The sequence below is a fragment of the Tyto alba genome, unplaced genomic scaffold, assembly GCF_018691265.1.
Source record: "Tyto alba isolate M040663 unplaced genomic scaffold, T.alba_DEE_v4.0 Super-Scaffold_9, whole genome shotgun sequence".
Lineage (NCBI taxonomy): Eukaryota > Metazoa > Chordata > Aves > Strigiformes > Tytonidae > Tyto > Tyto alba.
Genome location: NW_024881330.1, coordinates 39780980 through 39799024, shown reverse-complemented (window position 1 = coordinate 39799024; position 18045 = coordinate 39780980). Strand labels below are relative to the sequence as shown.

The window sequence follows — 18045 nt, the reverse complement described above, 5'->3', positions numbered from 1 at the left end:
AATTTTTTTCCACCAGTGGCCACATGAAGCCCCACTGGGGCAAAATGAAAACAGTGGAAATTGCACTCCCATCTGCAGTACTATCTCACACCCTGGGAAAAATCCCAGAACTCAAGTTCTGTATGAGCAGATGGGAAACAAAGCAAAACAGCTGATGACTCCACATAATGAGTCTTAATGGCCAGGGGAAAAAAAGAAAAACACACACACAAAAAAAAAACAAAAACAAAAACAAAAACAAAAAACAAACCCTAGGCAACAATAACAAAATCCATTCAGAATATATCTGTTTATTAATATTCAGCTCAGTGAAGTTTGAAATGGGCAAGGTAATAAACATGCAAACCAGCATGAATACAGTAATAGCAAAATCAGTTCAATCCCAGAGCTTGGCCACATCCATTTGATAGTTCTGGGAGCAGCAATGGCAACACACACCTCTCCTGTCTCGGGCCTTCTCTTCTGAGCCGTCCCTGTCCAGACAGGGAGCCTATCACTCACAAGCTAGGGGATTTGAGAGCAATGTAAATGGTGTGAAAATTCGGAACACAGGGAAGAAAACCACCTCCCTTTCAGCTGTGGCAAAACCTTCTATGAGCCCTGATGGTCAGAAAGGGTCCTTGGGTTGCTTTAGGGAGCTAACACAAAAGCAAGGCATTTGCCCGAGGCACTGGTGCTGGCTTTTGTCTGATGAGCTGTTGTTTTTTGGAACAGCTGGAGGTTTTATCCGGGTGTGCAGTGTAATGAGTAGTCGTGTCGGTTAGTTAAGCCTAGCAGTTACAGAGGCAGAGACTGCTCTCCACGTATCTCTGTGCTGACAGGGCATGGTCTTTTGGCCAGCCACAGTGGGAGAAGTATGCCTGTAGCTATTTGGGTACCTAACCACAGTGAGCGAGCATCCCCACTTGGAGAGACAAATTCAGTGACTGGAGAAGGTATAAAGGAGCTCAGTTCTTTGAGGAGTTTCCTTTTTCCCCACTGTCACCCTACTCTTACACTCAGGTCCAGCAGCAGCAAGTAACATGCAGCAGTACATTGCCTCCCTGTGACTTGCTTTTCTTTACAAGATCTGTCTTTCTGCAGCTGCATCTGGGTCACTTCTTGATGTCTGAACTTGATCTTCAGTCCAAGTGACTAAGACTGTTCTCTGCCTTTGCTTGTTCCCTGTGGAGTCACCAAGCACAGCCTGGGAGCTGACTGTTCCTTCTCTGCCCTCCCAGGCATCAAAAGAGCACTGGCTTTTAAACTGCTGCCAGTGCAAACAGGTCTGAAAACCTAGTGCAATTTAAAATTGCCCTGCAGAGAAAGGAAATGTTACCTAACAGATACATAGATATTCTGTCCAAACAACCTGTGCTATTTAATCAAAGTTTAATTAGGGATATCTTCAGTCAAATTAGGTGTTAACAATTTTTCTTAGGATAAGATAGATTGCAAGAACATTACCACCACCAAGTCAAGCTCATTAGAGAATCAGGAAATTCAGAGTTAGGGTGAAATTTTAAAGTAAAACTTCTAAAGTAGAGCCAAGCATGCCAATTGTGAAAATGTACAATTCATGCACCAAGACACCGTTAACTTCTCCTGCTGTGAAGTAGAAACTTGAGCGACTAAAGATGCAATGACCTGCCTCGTGGTTCATCAAAAGCCCCCATATTAGGCATTTTGAAAATGCAGTGAAAAAACTTGTTGGAATGCTTTGCCCCGCATTGTTGAGTAAGAGCATATGGATTTTTATGTCCCAGATTAGAGAGAAAGGGTTTTAAAGTACAGAGTAGGGTTTGCCATTATTGCCTCCTGATGTGTGCATTTTCAAAAGGACTGATCTTCAAATGGAACTTGTTGCTGAAACTAATTGTTGGTTCTCAGAAATGGGATCCCGCTCCCAGAAGGAAGGGTATCACAACTGGTATACACTAATGCCAACTGGAACAGCTTTAGATCCAAAAGGGGTCACTCATGGGGGTGACTTACGCAAGGTTTTTATTTATTCAGACTGATTCCTCCATATGCCCAGCCGGGCTATGCAAGGCAGACCTTTCTAGTTGTTATCCTTGGTGTGACCTTAATGTTCCTTCACCATATGTTTCTGCTTTTATGGGTCATGTTTTATGCCGGTTCACAGTCAGCACCAATTTACTGCAGAAGTAGTAAAATACCAGCAAATAAAAATTGGGATGAAAATGTGTGAAAATTTCTCACTGCCCTTGGATGGCACCTGGGTCACTCTGCTTGTACCTGGGTTGCGTTCCCACATGTGACGGGGGGAAAAGGGAAATACTCCTTGTAAGCTTTCAGTGAAAGTAGCTCAATAATATGAGACTTATGGTGCAAGACTTATAGTCACTATTTTATTATTAATTATTCCAAGCAACAGAGAATTTCTGACTGCTTCTGTGGAAATGCTTTCCCCATACGCAGATTATTAATGAGACATGTCTCGATAGTGAAGCAGATGTCCCAGAAACATGGATATCACATAATGTATGCATTATCTAGCTATGTAGATTATTAGCTGTTGAAGAGTTTTACAGTTTTTGACCAGAATTCTAATACATCTGAGAGAAATGGAAAGGAACTGGTGTATCTGACACATTAGCAGGTCCCAGGGAGGCTGCAGGGGAGACAGTGCAGAGCATCCTCAGGAGCCAGGAGTGAGGGAAGCCAAGGAGGAGATCAGAGTCGCAAAGCCACAGCTGAATCAAGGACAGGAGGGACGGGTGGCTTGGTGCTGGGGGTCCCTTGGAAATGGGTTGCTCTCTCAGGGCACTGACAGCGTGATTTTCATCAGTTTATGGCACTCATTTGCCACTGACCGGTGCACGGGTGCACAAACACCGCCTGGAGGTGGGAACGGTAGAACCAGAATCAGTGGTGTTCAGGCTGCCTAAAATATTGCGTTGTAAATTATGTCTTCAGCTGGCTATAAATTTGCCAAAAGTTTAGTAGTTTAGATTAGAGACATGACGCTTAATAAAACAAATGGTTATATCTTTTGCTGCCCTGTGAAACATCCCCCTACATCTGGCTGAGTTACAAGCCTTTGAAAAAGCGAGTCACACATGCCCTGTAGAAACACATTTAATTTTAGCATTTAATGACCCTAAGGATTGCCTCATGCTTTTCCTTGGCCTCCCAGAATAAATAAACTTGTTCAGCTCGGGTTGATGGTTCAATGCCCACAATGTGCATCTCCTGTGTAGGCCATGGGGTGCAGAGGGCTTCTGTGATTACAACTTTTACTTGTGACTACAACTGCTATCCCTGCACTGGGCCAGGCTGCAGCAAGGCAGGGAGCTGGGATTTGGCAGACTGACACCCCATGCTCTCGGGGTTGCCTCCTCCCCACTGTTGGCGGGAGAACTGGAGAGATAAGGATCCAGCAGTGAACCCAGCTGGGATACTGGGAACTGAGGTCACTGGGGTGGGAGCCCCAAACCGGGCTGAAAGATGGGGCAGGCACAGAGGACTGGAAGCAGCTGGGCTAGGAAGCACAGTTGGTGGGCAAACAAATGGGGCTGCTTAGTGGGAGTGCTGATGGAGACCAGGAATGATCATTTGGTCACGCCTGTTGGGTGCAGCCCTGGAGAAGCAGATCCCACTCTCCCTCTCTCCCCAAGCACCCACATCGTCCTGGCAAGTCGCTCACACCACACTTCACACAGATGGTGAGATTGCATGTTGCTTATTTTCAGCCTGCCAAGCTATAGGCTCTGGGGTCTAATTTCCAGAAGTACTCCGCGCTCACCTGCAACAGAAATCAATGGGACATGTGCTCTGAATGCACAAGCTGCCATGTAATGCTGATTGCTCTGGAAAATCAGACCCTTGGCACTGGAAAATGGGCACCCCACATTTGAGGAATACTTGGACCCAAATCTCAGTGCGCTTCAGCTCTCCACATGCAAAATGGCAATATAAAAACCCCTCACAGTCATGCTATGGCAGTAAATGAATTAACATTTAACAGGCACACAAGTACTGCGTTGATGAACTCCACAGAAAAGCTCAGTGGGGAATTAACAAAGGCTACCTACAGAGCAGGCTTGGAATAATACGCAGCAAATGTGTCACAGAGCCACATGCTGAACCACTAGAAGAAAGCAAAATAAATAGCCACTTACTAGCTCGGCAATGTCTACCGTGAGCAGTGAAGGAGGAAAGAGCCCTCCGAGAAAGAACAGTGCGTGCTCTCGGGGCTGGGGCACAACGCAGGGGTCACAACACCCCCACACACCTGGCCGAGTGACTGCTGCTCCCACAGCCTACATTTTGCTTTTTCCCACTGTGGTGGTGCTTGGCTTTCCAGACTAAATAGTACATCTGCAGGGCTGCTTTCATGCTGCAGTGCTGTTCTTGTTAAGGACAGGAAACTTCTGGTGTAGGATGGGGGAGTAGGAAGACTGACACCCTTTGCTCTCGGGGCTCCATCTTCCCTGTTACTGCCACACAGAAGGGAAGAGGCTCTGATTCATTGGCAAATCTAGTTGAGATATTGGGAACCGGAGTCACTGGAACAGGAGCAAAAAAGGGAGAGTGAAAGATGAGGCAGCTGCAAAGCACTGGAGTGTCTGAGCAAAGAGACTGGAAACTGTTGGACTAGAAAGAGTGCTTGGTGGGCAAGGAAATGGGGATGGGCAGGAAAATGCGATGACAAGTGCGTGTGTGTGTGTGTAATATTCATAAAGTGGGAGAAGAAGATTTTCTTATTCGGCCTGAATTTCTTTTGTTCCCATGTAATGTGGATAATTTTTTTCACTACTTGGCCTGAAATTTTTTTGTTTGGCTATCATATTCTGCACACTATCAGCTCTTGATGCATCTGCTGTAAATTGGTGTTGACTGTTGCTGCAGTGTTGTCTTTATTTGGCCCCACGACTAAGTGACATACTGCACCCCAGGGAATTAAGGGTCTTCCGGGAAGTACTGTCTAAATCAGGTGCCTCTATTCCTTCTGTGTGAAAAAAGGCATGTGGAGGAGTCAGTCTATAGCAGAGAAAGGAAATGGAGAGGACAAGACCCATGCCTTTCCCCTGCCCTGAACTTGTGATGTGACCGGGGCAAAGTCTTGACACAGAAGCTCAGAGATCTTAGGAACAGGAGATATCGGACACATCCACACTGATGAAAAAAAAGACCAAGGTGTGCACCCTAATTCCAAGGTTGGTGGCACAGACTGACTCCTGTCTGTATCGCTCAGGGATAGCCTCTGCCAGAGGGGTCTGGCTGCATTTGCCCCGCATAGCGTCTCTTGCTCTCCTCTGGGTCTCAGTGGCCTTAAAGCACTGGACTGTGTGTGCTATGCCAAATACTTAAGCATTTCTGTGTGTTTTCACAGTTCAGAGTGTTTGCAGTAAGCGGAGAGCTGTGTCATAGCCCACCAGGGAACTGTTTTTCCAACAAGCGGGAAAGGGTATGCAGCACATCCCCCCGGGGTGTGGGGAGGGGTCAGGGCAGGGTGGACAGCCATCAGGGCCATGGTTAGAGCCAAACGCAGTGCGGTGTCACCCTGGGTGCTCTCTGGTGCAGGCGCTGCAGTGAGCTGTGCCCAGGGCTTGCAGTGGGGAGGAGCAACTGGGGTCAGCTGCGGGGAAAGGAGGGGCATGGGGAGAGCCGGCAGGCACAGGGGGGACAAGGGGTCTTGTGCTGGGGTTCACTCCGCGGCAGTTGGGTCTTTGGCGGGGTAGGGGCACTCAGCAGGATCTCTTCACACACGCGGTTAAGCATGGTGACTTGGCTTTAATGTGCCAAAGACACTCCTTGGTGACCTCTCTCTGGGGTGTACTAGCCATCGAGGAGAAAGCTGGTCACTGATGCCATGGTGGCCACAAAGCCATATTCTGTTTGGGAAGCACAGCAGCTCATCACCATTGTCCTGCGGATTAAGCACAGGGCTGGTACTAAGGTTAAACCAGAGTTTTCATGCTGCTTTGCCCCCTGACCCACCATGTCAGTGGATCACTTAACCAGCTCAGCTGTGCCCACGGACACGGCTGCTGCTTCATCTCTTTGAAATGCTGCAGCTGGTGTACCACCCCTCCGGGCAGGTCTCCGTGGCACAACGCCGCCGCGCCGTCTTATTGCAGAGCTCTGAGCCTGCGCAAGTGGAGAAGCTGCAGAGTGGCATTGGCAGGAGATTTCAGCCAGGCTCATGAGCCCGGGCAGAGAGCCACGCTTCACCATGCTTCATGGCTTCGGCGCTGGGGTTGTGCACCGCTGAGCAGCGCTTGCCTGCACCCCCGGTGGGAGCACGCGCATCTTTCAAGATGCCTTGCCCATGCGTTTCATTTTCAAGTGCTTTCAATAATAAAAGAGCATCTTTCGCCACAGTTGCTTCGCACCTGCTCATCTGCACTGTTTCTGTAATACGGGGAAGAAATCCTTGGTTTTCCCACCTGATGCAGACATACACTCCTGAGGTGCGTGGCAGAGCGCGCCCTGGGGTGCTGCACTCTCCTCTGCAGTCTGATGGGGTGGGAGGAGGGCAGGGAAAGAAATGCCCCCTCAGACCTTGTCAATACAAAAACTCACAGGTGTGATTTTTAAAAAAATGCTTATTACGTTCTGTAAGGGGAATGACTAATTGGGAGATGAACAGCCCTGAGGTGATGGTGAAATGGGAAGGGAATTAGAGGGAGATGAGCAGATGGGAGGTGAGAGGTAGATGAATAGAGTCACACGGTGCAATCTGATTGACTGGCTGCAGTGTGTCGCTCTGAGAGCTTGAAGCCTCCTGCATTTGGGGAAAAAAACATGCCACCCTCCTCCTTCCTCCAGAAAACCCCCCCAAAGGAAGCCCAGCACAAATGTCTGTCCTCACTCCTATGGGCTGCAGCACATCAGCATGCTGTGATTAAAAGGGTAAAACGAGGGATCAGAGGACCGTAAGGTGTCTTTTAAGGCAAGCATGCCATGATACGCTGGCGGTTACTGTTAGCTCAGTGCAGGATTTTGGTATTTTATTTTTTATGGGAAACCGATACCCAACAGGCATCAGTTTCTGTGAGCTGATTCACTCCAGCTGTACTCTGACAAGAGCCTTCTGAAATCAGTGCAGCCAGAAGGCCTGCATCCAGTCATCATACATGGGTTTTGACTGAATTTGAGATAGTTGCATTAAAATGACCACACACATAAAGCCATCTGCTCTCTTAGATATTGATGTACATACCTATGCAATTCTGTCATTTGAAAGATATGGCTGACCTGCTGGAGAAACAGCTGGGTAGTGTTGATTTTCCAGACTTCCAAATATTCTTGCTGAACAGTAAAACAACCATGGGGGGTTTGACTGACGCTTTAAATGGAGCCGACTCAAATGGTAACGGGGCTTCGGAAGCGAGACTGAGAAATCATTTCTCTTTCCATTTTCATTTTGATTTCCTAGGCAAGGCTACCTAGCCTTGGAAATTAGGCAAGGAAAGTCTGTGGGCATTGACTTGTCTGATAATTACTTCAGATTTAACTCCCAGCTCACAAGGATCATGGTGTACTTTTACAGGAGCTAAGTCTCCTGCATGTATCATGCTAAAGACAGCCAGGCATAGGGTCTGCCAGCCCAGGGCCTTACACAGTGACCCTGTCTGTGTGACACAAACAATTGCCTACCTGTGTCAAAATTTAACTCAATCAGATCCTCCACACCTGAGCATCTTCCAAACTGGTTACTGAGAATTTTTAGCTGAGAAAGAAAGAAAACAAGGCGGCTTTGAATTCAAATATACTTATTTATAATTCCAAAGTTGCAGCATCCACAGGACATGTGCCACATTTCAGGTGAGTATTGAAGATAATATAGCGTGAGGCAGTCGTGGCTATGATATGTAGGAAGCACTGCTTCGTAAATCATGGAACCTGTTACCCCTGGTGTTAACAGATGAGAACTCATCAGAACAGGGACCTGAATGTAGGAAACCCACGAATCTTATGATATGACCATGTGTTTAGAACAGGTCAGATGAATTGCACCCTGAGAATGTCTGCTTCTCTCTGCTATTTATAGCACAGAGTGACCACAGATGTCTGATGGTGAGACGAATCACAACACAAAACTAAAATGTAGTGATATGAGGAGAAGGCCAATGCAATTATTAATTCCTGTTAGATGATTAGTTCACATCTGGCCCAGGTCAAAATGACTTGGACGTGTCTTGAACATTACAAACTAGTTGCATTCATCCTGCAAAAACAACAGCACAGCTGAGCCTCTGCTGCCTAAGTATGGGAATCTTGCATGATTTTAGGCACTGCGATGCCCTCTTGGCCTCCATCTGTTACTCCAGGACACAAGCCCTCTACAAGTCTTCTATAAACCCTGGGTTGTAACAGTCAGCCATAGAAGTTGTCTTGGATACCCTAAGGTGACTTGAACGGCAGTAGGTGTCTATGTTTACCAGCTGAATGTCATCCACACTGTCAAAATTGACATCCCAAAGGCATAATGAGCTTGGAAGGAAAATAATTGCCCTGTCGGGATAGAGAAACGTGAATTGGGATGCTTCAGAGCAGCTGGTATATTTGTGGGCACAGAATCACAAAAAAGCTGAGGAAGGGACCTCTGGAGATCTTCTACTCAACCCCCTGCTCAGAACAGGGTCAGCTAGATCCGGTTGCCCAGGACTGTATCCATCCAGATTTTTAATATCTCGCAGCATGAAGACTCCACAACCTCTCTGGGCAACTCGTTCCGGTGTTTGTCCACTTCCCCAGTAAAAACATTTGTTCTTATGTTAAAGTGGAAGTTCCTGTATTTCAATTTACGCCTGCTTCCTCTTCTTCCGTCCCTGGGTATCTCTGAGAAGAGTCTGGCTTTGTGTTCTCTACTCCATCAGGTATTTGTACACATTGATATAGGAAGGTAGCAAAATAAAAATGCTTTTGTCTGGTGCCATGAACTTCTGTTTGCTGTAGGGTACCAACAGAGCAGCACACACAGCATTTACAAGGTCAAAGCTTAAACTGAGCTTGCCAAAGAAGCAAAGATCTGTACTGGTCATTTACTATTTTACATCAAAATGGCTTAAGCTGTTGCACAAGAGGGTGTTTTTAATGCAAAGATGGTGGCAAATTAGAAGGACTAGTCAGGGCTTCGGTGCCTGACTACAATATCTTTTTCAGTAAAAGATTAAGGTGGAGCTAGATACCCAAACACTTTTCAAGCACCATGATCAGATTCTACTTAAAGATTTGAAACGTGACTGTAAAGTCCTCTGAAGAAAACGTTAATGCAGTTAGAAAAGGTAGTAGTACTTTTAAAAGAGAAACTAGTCTTAGTCCTAGGTTCAACACTAGAGTCAGTATCCAAAACTCCCTAAATATTGTGTAAATTTGCACATACCTAGTATACAACAACTTTCCTTGAACTGAGTACGTGTGTTAGATACACAAAAGCAAGATGAATTCAACACACAGGGTGCATTCTTTCAAACAGTATTTATCTTATATTAATTTCTGCAGGTGCAAAATATAGTTACTGGCCAGGTGAAAATGGTTTCTGCAACAGTAGTCAATTGCAAATCATCTTTTTTCTGTCATTAAATAAAGTATAGCTCTAGAATAAATACTTCAGAATGATCTAGGCCAGTAAAACATATCTCTCACACCCAGTTATTACATTAGATTGTGATCTGCATTGATATATATCTTGCCAAAATGCTTTTCTGAGCATCTACATTTTTAATATTTACCATAAATGATGAATATGTAAAAATTATTTTATAATCTTGTTGAGAATTGAGTAATTTGCTTTTTTCCCTACATAAAATTTTAGTTAAAAACAAAACTGGAAACATTTTTCAGCAAATGAAAAAATGATGCATTTGGAAAACAGAAATCCAAACACAACAGAAAGTCCTTTGCTGTGGTATCTTAGAAAATAGCAGTAATTGTTCGAATCACTCCTGTGCCCTTCAGATAGATGTCTGAACTGCTCGTTGGAGGATAGGAGACCAAGGAGCTTCTAGGAGAAAAGGAAAAGAGATTGTTGCTGCAGAGCTTGGCAGATAGTAAAACCTCAGTTGGATCCCTCTCTGCGTTATTCAGAAGGGCTGGGCATAGTGTTTGAACCACTTGGCATCTTGAACTTGGGGGTCAGGTGGGCTGCAGTGAATTTGCTCGATGCTCCAGCTATTTTGGCTCTGTGTGAAGAGGAGCAGTGTGGGACCTGCAAACAGAGTTTGGGATTATGTTGCTCCCAAACTGGCATGAATCTGAGTACCAGTATGGGGGAGAGACTTGTATCTTGCTGTTACAGGGGCAAGAAAATTTTTTTGTGTAAGGAGATGAGAGCAGAGATAATTAGCAGTAATCACAAAAGGCAAAATTGCAAGATTTTTCACAATTAACCTAAAGAAGCTTTCTGCTGTATGCTGGCAAATGCTGCAATGGATCTGCGACTTTTTATATTCACTGTAGGGCAGTGGGTCAGACAGAGACAATACATTGGTGACAAGTATTAATCAGGTACTAGTTAATAATTATTTAATCTGATAGTCCAGAAAAGAAAACAAAAAACTGTTAAGTCACTGTCTGAATCCATTTTGTATCATTTTCAAAGCCACATGACTAGTTGATGCTGCCACATACTAGAAATATGTAAATTGCCGTTTTGCATAACCTCCTGGATCAGCTGCTTTTCTATATTAAAATGCAGCCATAAACATTACGCATGTCACATTACTGTAAAAAATACACAGTGAAAACATTTGGGCAAACATATTTTCTTTGAAAATTTTGGCATAAAATCTTCCCATTGAGCATCCAGTTTTTGTTATCTCTCTCTGGAGATTTTTTTTTTCTTTTAATGATTTTTTTTTTTATTATGCTTTAATGAAAGCTCCAGGCATAAGAATAAGAAAAATAATCACACAAGATATTCATAGTCATGGTATTCAGTTCCGATCAAGTGCTGCAGTACCAGAGGATTCAATTTATTAATGATACCTATCAAAAGAGAGGTGATACATAATCTCATGAAATAGCTAAGGTTTAAACTGAGCTGGGAACTACAATCACATTCTGTAGGGAATGAGAGCTAGCCCTAATTCTAAAAGCTATCCATGAGAAAACTGGCTCTTTAAAACAATACTATGCACAATGCAAATGCCTGGGCTGGATGATTCTAGTCCTACCTTTGAAAAAGTTCCCATTTCACACAGTGATTTTGCTCTAAAGCTTATTGCCTACTCCAAACTGGGAGGCAACTCCTAGCCTGAAACAGAGAAAATGGATGGTAACAAAACTCTGTAACAATAAACTCATGAATTTGTCCTTCCATAGTTCAGTGAGCAAATACTGGAGCACACAGACCTTGGAAAATAAAATGTCTCAAATTTTCCCACTAGTTTAAGCCCATTCAGCTTTTGTCACTATAAGAAGTCATGATGCTTCACTTTCTCTAGAGTTTACTCATTTTTTACACGTTGGGGTTTTTTTGTCCGTTAGCAGCACAGGACAAACTATGCTTCCCAGCCTGAATTTCAAATGGACTAGCCCTGAATAAAGTTCTCCTTCAAGGATGTAGACAAGGAGATAAAGATAAATTGCAAGACTGGGCACACCAGGAGCTCCCTTGTTGTCATATTAATTCTGGCTTCTTCATTGATCTTTGGTAACTTGTGGAAGTTCTGCCCCTTAAACCACTACATCAGTAAAATGTGATTTATTTCCTTGTCGTTCTCGAGATTTGTAACAAGTGTGAACTGAGACTCACTCCTGCAAGCACTTGTACAAATGACTTTGCTTTCCGACAAGCAGTTGCACAAGTAGTTTTGCCTAGGAAGACATTAAACACCAAGAGATCTCATGGTATCTCAGGATCAGGCCTTGAAGTTGCTGAGTGCGTTCAGTATTATGGAGAATAGCTAAGCGCTAAATGTTTTGAAAGCATTTGAGATCTGCAATGAGTCATGTCCCTGTTTGTATTTAAGGGAACGCTTCTCAAATTCCTTAGGTGTTCCACAGAAAAAAAAAAAATTAAAAAGCTGTAAAGATGAAAATGGACAAAGGGAAAAATCATAAAATGAAGCAAAGGAAGGTGAGTACTGCAGCAGCTTTCGCCAGCACGCGTTTCTTCTTGCTTGCAGGTCCCAGTCCGTGGTGGAAGCCGGCACGCTGAAGCACGAAGACCAGGGGGAAAGCGAGAACACCCAGCCGCTGCTGGCTCTGGACTGAGCTCCCACATGCCCGGCACACACGGATCCATCAACAGGCCTCCACCGTACCAGAAACCCACAGAGCACACTACACACACACAAACACATGCTTGAGAATCAAGTCCTTCATGTTTCTTGACCAAGTAACAACTGTCACCAGCCATCTGTCCGTGCGGCCAACGCTGAACAATACCTGAGAAATTTCTATTGACACAGGAGTCTGTCCATATACAAGGAATTTTTTTTTTTTTTTGACTTATTAATATTGGAAATGGTGGGACTGCATTCTCTGTTTAAAGAAACCAGGGTGTGTCAGTAGTTTTCCTGAATACTCCAGCAGGGATGCTCAGTTTTACAGAAGCAAAGGTTAAGTGTGTTTTAAAGAAAAGCATCTCAGATTTCAAATTTGCACTGTAATCAGCAGTTTAACCTGGCTCAGAGGGCAGAAACAGCAGCATCTACAGAGTACTCTGCAGAAGGATTTTGCATTAAAAAAAGGAAAAAAAAAAAACCAAACCTGTCAGCATAATGCCATTCAACATGACACTCTGTGACTGCCTTATCCATGCTGCTTATAGGGGGTCACTTTTCAGTATCTAGTAAAAATCATTCTTAATTTTTGAAGCCCTTAAAAAACTGTCAGCTATGTGGGATGAGCTGTGTGGGCAGCAGACACACACAATTTGAAATGCAATTATTTAATTTTAACAATGTGTTTTTCCACAGGCAACTTGGGACCCTATTAGACATGTGCGTGTGCACAGGTGATGGGGGGGGGTGTGTGTGCTAGGGACACTCAATGGACAGATTCAGCAGTGATTAACAGTTCAGTCCAGATTGTTTCATTTAGGTCACAACAGCAAACGAAAGCTCTGCAGAGCCATTTACCCCCTTCCCTCCTGCAGTCAGTGAAAGGTGTAGCCAGAGGGGTATGCTGGTTGCAGATGCAGGCCATGGTTAAAATGAAAAAGAAAAAACCTAGGATTAATTATTTAGTACAAGCTTCTGCTAGAAAGAAATGTGGAAGAATAGGAGAAGTGAAAAGCCAAAGACCAGTTTGTTATTTCTCTGTTTGCTCTAGCTGCAGAGAGAGTCTCATCCCTTCACTGAAATGGAAACCAGATTAAAGAAATAAAAGAAAAATTGTTATCAAATTGCATGTGCAGTGACTTTATTTCCTAAAATGGTTACAACCACTGTTCACACCTTTAATTTTCCATTAAATTGCCATACATTGACAATTCACTAGAACAAGTGGTTGGCAACAACGCGTCAAAGGTAGGAGTGTAAACCATATGTATAAAACGAGAAGATAATGGCCACAAGAGTTTTTAATGTGCCTCTGGAACACCCACTGAATTCATAAGTGATACGCTGAAGTGATGATATAGTTCAACTGGACATGGTCAGCCTTAACAGGTGGACTAAGAAAATATTGCCTTTTTCTACAACATTTTATGCCCGCAGAGGGCAGACAGGACATCCTGCCAGATCCTATCAACACACCTGGGATTTACCCGCTAGTACTTGTACAGAATAGCCTCGTTCAGACTAATGACCTTCTGCAGCAGCGTGTCACTGACACGAAGCCTGGCCTCCACGGTAGACAGCGAGTCTTTAAGGCAGTGGATGGTCCCAGCAAGGCAATACGGGAGTCAAGAAAAAAAAAAAAAAAAAAAGCAGAAGCTTGCAGGAACATTAAACAAATAAGATAAGTAAGCCCATTTATCACCGGGATTTCTTCCATCCCCACTCCCCTGGTATTACCACCTATTCCAGAAAACTAGGATGTCAGCTCCCGGTTACAGGATAGAGCTCCATTCCCTTCCCTTCCCTGGGCTTACAAAGACTCACAGGCATTTGGATTCATCACAGAGAACTTGCTTAAAGCAGAAAGTAAAAAAAATTGAGGGAAAAGGACAGACATTGGCCATTATATTGCAGCATTAATGAAGAAATACTTTGGTTTACAATTTTTCTCTGTTAATACACTTACCTCCACTGCCACTGAATCTTTGTAATGACCTGTTAGAATCACTGTTCATTCCAGTGGGACCTGCTCTGCCCCAGAAGTGCAAATATCACTGAAATCTAGTCCTTGAGGATTAATCCTTGCAGAGGATTAGAATTATTTCTTTTTTTTAGCTGTGACATGAATAAATACATATGATGCCTGTATTTAACCATAGGATCTCACACAGACTCTGAGCTTGCAAGGTAACCATAGGCAGGGAGGAATCCACCTCCTGACATTGTGACAAGTACGTTCTGCCTTACAAACAGACTATATTGTCCTTTTCTGTCATTTTCCTTTGTAAATAAATCTAAAGAAAAAAAAAATACTTCAATTGCAATGGTTCTCCATTTAAAAAACATTTCCATTCACTTCTTCATTGGCATTTCCAATGCTAAAAAGTTTTTTAAAGATGAAATACCAGTTGGCAAACAGGAATACCTAAAATAACATACCACTTATTCACTGCATACATATATAGTAAACTACAGAAATTACGTCCTCCCCATGTATATAGCTAATCCAGTAACTGTACCTAACAAAAAGATATGCTCTCAGCTCCTTGACAGGTAGGCATAGAGTAGGTTGGCTTCAGTGTTGCAGGAGCTATTCATAATACACCTTGCCATATTCAAGGCACTTAAGATTTTAAATGGCCAATATATCACTACACAATTTAATAAACAGTGCTACTCCGGCACACACACATCTTGGGTAGATTACTTTTATCTATTTGCCAATTTTATCTATTTGCCAATTGCAATTGGACAAGATAAAGTATGAGCCTTCAAAGGAACAATGAAACAATCTGAAGGACGACATGGGTTTTCATAAACAAAGCTCCAAAGCTTTTACTGCTCCTCTGGCATTTACTCTGAGCTATAGAAACTAAAATGCAACATTAATAAAAATATTACTAAACCACAAATTTTGGTTTAAATGGTTCTTGATTCCTTCTTTACAAACTATGCCTTTATTTTAGAGAATTACAAAATAGTTTATAATCTGTACTGCTTAATCACTTTACAAAGATACAAAATACAGCCTCTGACTAAACAACTACCAGGACATCTAAAACATTTTTTTTTTTACTATTTTACCCCCCACAATAATGAGTACCTTTTTTTTCCAGTTTTGCACATGATTCTCCTAAAGTTCCTCAAAAGAATTTTTATATTTTCTTAAGTGTGAAACTCATAAATCTTTTCAGTTTTCATGATGATTAACTGAGAACTGTTATTTTCTTGTATATTGTCTATAGTCTCAGTGCTATTTTTGGTGCTGACAACACATTAAAGCCTCATTATCATACCTGTCTAAAACTGACTCTTGAGCAGAGAGGGTTTATCAGTTTAACAGTCAAAAAGGAAATTAAAGTGCACACCTCCAGAAACGGGTCACACTAATTTACGGTGCAATCACCATGTGTTGCATGGCATTACAAGATTTAATTACCTCGTAAAATACAAAATCTGAAAAGCATTCAGTTTATGGGAATGCAAAGCTCTTATCTGTATTTTGCCTCAGCAAATGTGGCATTCCGGTCATGATACTTAGGTACCATGGTGTAGCACAAAACCACTGAACATTAAACAAATAAGATGACTGTTCAGTCTCTTTTGGACAACGAAGCCAAAGCTGTGGAGACTAAGTAACCTCGACGTCTCCTTGCTTAGTGTTTGTCTCTCAGAACCCTCGGTAGCGATGCCCCTGCTCTTGACAAGCCCTGACCATCCTGGCACACCCACCCATACCCGTCTGTTTTTGCAGGTGAGTAGGTAACAGCCGGTCATAAACATCAACAGTCCAACCTCAGGTCTGTCTTTCCTTTTAGTGTTCTTGGGAGTTAACAGTGGAGAGTTCTGCACCCTCCATCTCCCATCAAGCAGTACAGACCGAAAAGACCAGGCAACTGCCTAAACCTCCAACCAGTTTTCTGTCTTGAAATATACAGGCTTTTTTACCATACAATAAATTCTGTATGGCAGATACGGAGCACACAGTAAACAGTGCTGGGATACTTCAGCATTATGCCATACATTTCAAGACAAGGAAAACACCATTAGGTCAATTAAAGGATCATTCTAGAACTCTGTAGGATGCTGGCAGCAGAAGTTAAGTTAATAACCTGAAGCTCTTTGTATGCTCTGCATTCTGTCAGGAAACCAAGTTAGACCTTGTACTTCTGCTCAAAGCACAAGAAATCCTTCATTTATTTTTTTTCTGCTGAATGACCACCCAAGGGCAGCCTAGGAGTAGCCCCTGGGAGGAGGTGGCCCAGACCCTTGCTGGGCAGAAAACAGATATCACAACACACACTTTTGTAACGATAGGAGAAACAGCAGTTCACCACACTAAAAACCGTCAAGCATTTTAAGATCTGAGTCTAGAGATGTCACATTTGCTCAACATCTTCCAAAATCACATTAGCAAATTGAAGGTTGCCTGCTAAGAGAACTATTTTGTTTCAGAACAAAGCTTCACTAAGCAGCTGATTATGCAAGTTTCTGTTTGCATTTCCAGGAAGGCAAGAGAAGGCCACACTTGGCAAAAATGAAATCAGTTCATATATAGTACTTTCCTTCTGCTGATAGCTAGAGATGCACTTACATATATTGTTTTTTTAAAAATAGTGGTTGATTAAAGACAATTTGTTCATAATTATGCTAGAAAAATACAGTTACTCAGGTAGAAAATAATACAAAACATACATAACCCATTCACATTATCTACAGCTGATAACATAGGGACATGTTTTATGCCTAAAGCAGCTAACGTTATAACTGCATACTGATTTTCCAAGTTGATTGTGTGCATATGTTTGTAAATACCTCACATGTTGCTTCCCAGACAAAAGCCTGGGAAGTATTTCCCAGATGTAGCATTGCACATCTTGTGCCTGAACATGGTCGGGCAGATGACTGACTTACTGGCTTTGTATGCATAACAGTCCATGGCAAAAACATCTGCACATTCCTCAGTTTGAAAATCCAGACCTATTGCTCTTTGGCTGACAAGATTTGTATTTTCAAACTTGCAGCCAAAAAAACAATACCTGTCAGTGCTGTATCAGTATGAAACAAAACATGGCTTTTTCTTTTTTTTCCTTTTTTTTTTTTTCCTTTTTTTTTTTAAATCAAGTCCTCTGTGATTGCAGAATGTCATCTTTATCTCTTCTAACCTTTACAATACTTGTATTCTTTGTATGCTGGATAAATTAATCCTATTTGCATACTCCAAAGGGGTCACAGCTCCTCTGCTCCACGCATAAGAAGGAACCCCTTAAATAGCAGGAAGGGTGCGTCTCTGTTGTGTTGTTAACTCAGGGTGCCACACATCCACAATGAATATCAGGCGATAATTTTCAGCATCCTGCCATACTTCATGTTCAAAAGAGTCATCAAAAATAAGAACTTTCCCTTCTTCCCAGGTTCTGCAACACAAAAAAGAACATGCTTTAGTGTAGTATTTGAAGTGTTGTGGAGTAGGCAAGCTATATATCAGCTCTGAAGATGCTCTGACGTATGAGAATGATTTAAACAGCATATATTGTACAGTCAGGATTTCACTACCTAATATAAAGAGATTGGAGTATCAGAGTTTTAATTGAAATAAACTACAGGAAGATTAGTCTAAGGGACCTTCGTACTACTGAGGGTCTGTTTCCTCTCACTCTGCATAGTCATGCCCACATACACATTCAGGCATTTATAATATTTGTTAGTTATATACTTCTAATGAGTTGAGTCTGTTAAGCACTGAGCAGGTATAATACTGGTGGTGTAATTAACTTTCCTCCTTTTCTAACCAGATACACACATAATGAGTAATGGAAACTGAGGGAATGACCAGTAATACGGTCATATGTTTTGAAAACAA

The 18045-nt window shown here is 42.8% G+C and overlaps 2 protein-coding genes across 8 annotated transcripts in view; one reads left to right on the top strand and one right to left on the bottom strand.

Annotated features, from left to right (window-relative positions):
• CLVS1 (clavesin 1) overlaps positions 1-13306 on the top strand; it is a 110025-nt gene extending 96719 nt beyond the window's left edge. For both annotated transcript variants that reach the window (XM_032994881.2, XM_032994883.2), the window contains exon 6: positions 12084-13306. In XM_032994881.2, the coding sequence (XP_032850772.1) occupies positions 12084-12171 (88 nt within the window). In that variant the 3' untranslated portion in view covers positions 12172-13306. The remainder of the gene's footprint in view (positions 1-12083) is intronic.
• Positions 13296-18045, bottom strand: part of ASPH (aspartate beta-hydroxylase) — a 117494-nt gene continuing 112744 nt past the window's right edge. For all 6 annotated transcript variants that reach the window (XM_042786236.1, XM_042786232.1, XM_042786231.1 and 3 more), the window contains one exon: positions 13296-17599. In XM_042786236.1, coding sequence (XP_042642170.1) covers positions 17449-17599 — 151 coding nt within the window. In that variant the 3' untranslated portion in view covers positions 13296-17448. The remainder of the gene's footprint in view (positions 17600-18045) is intronic.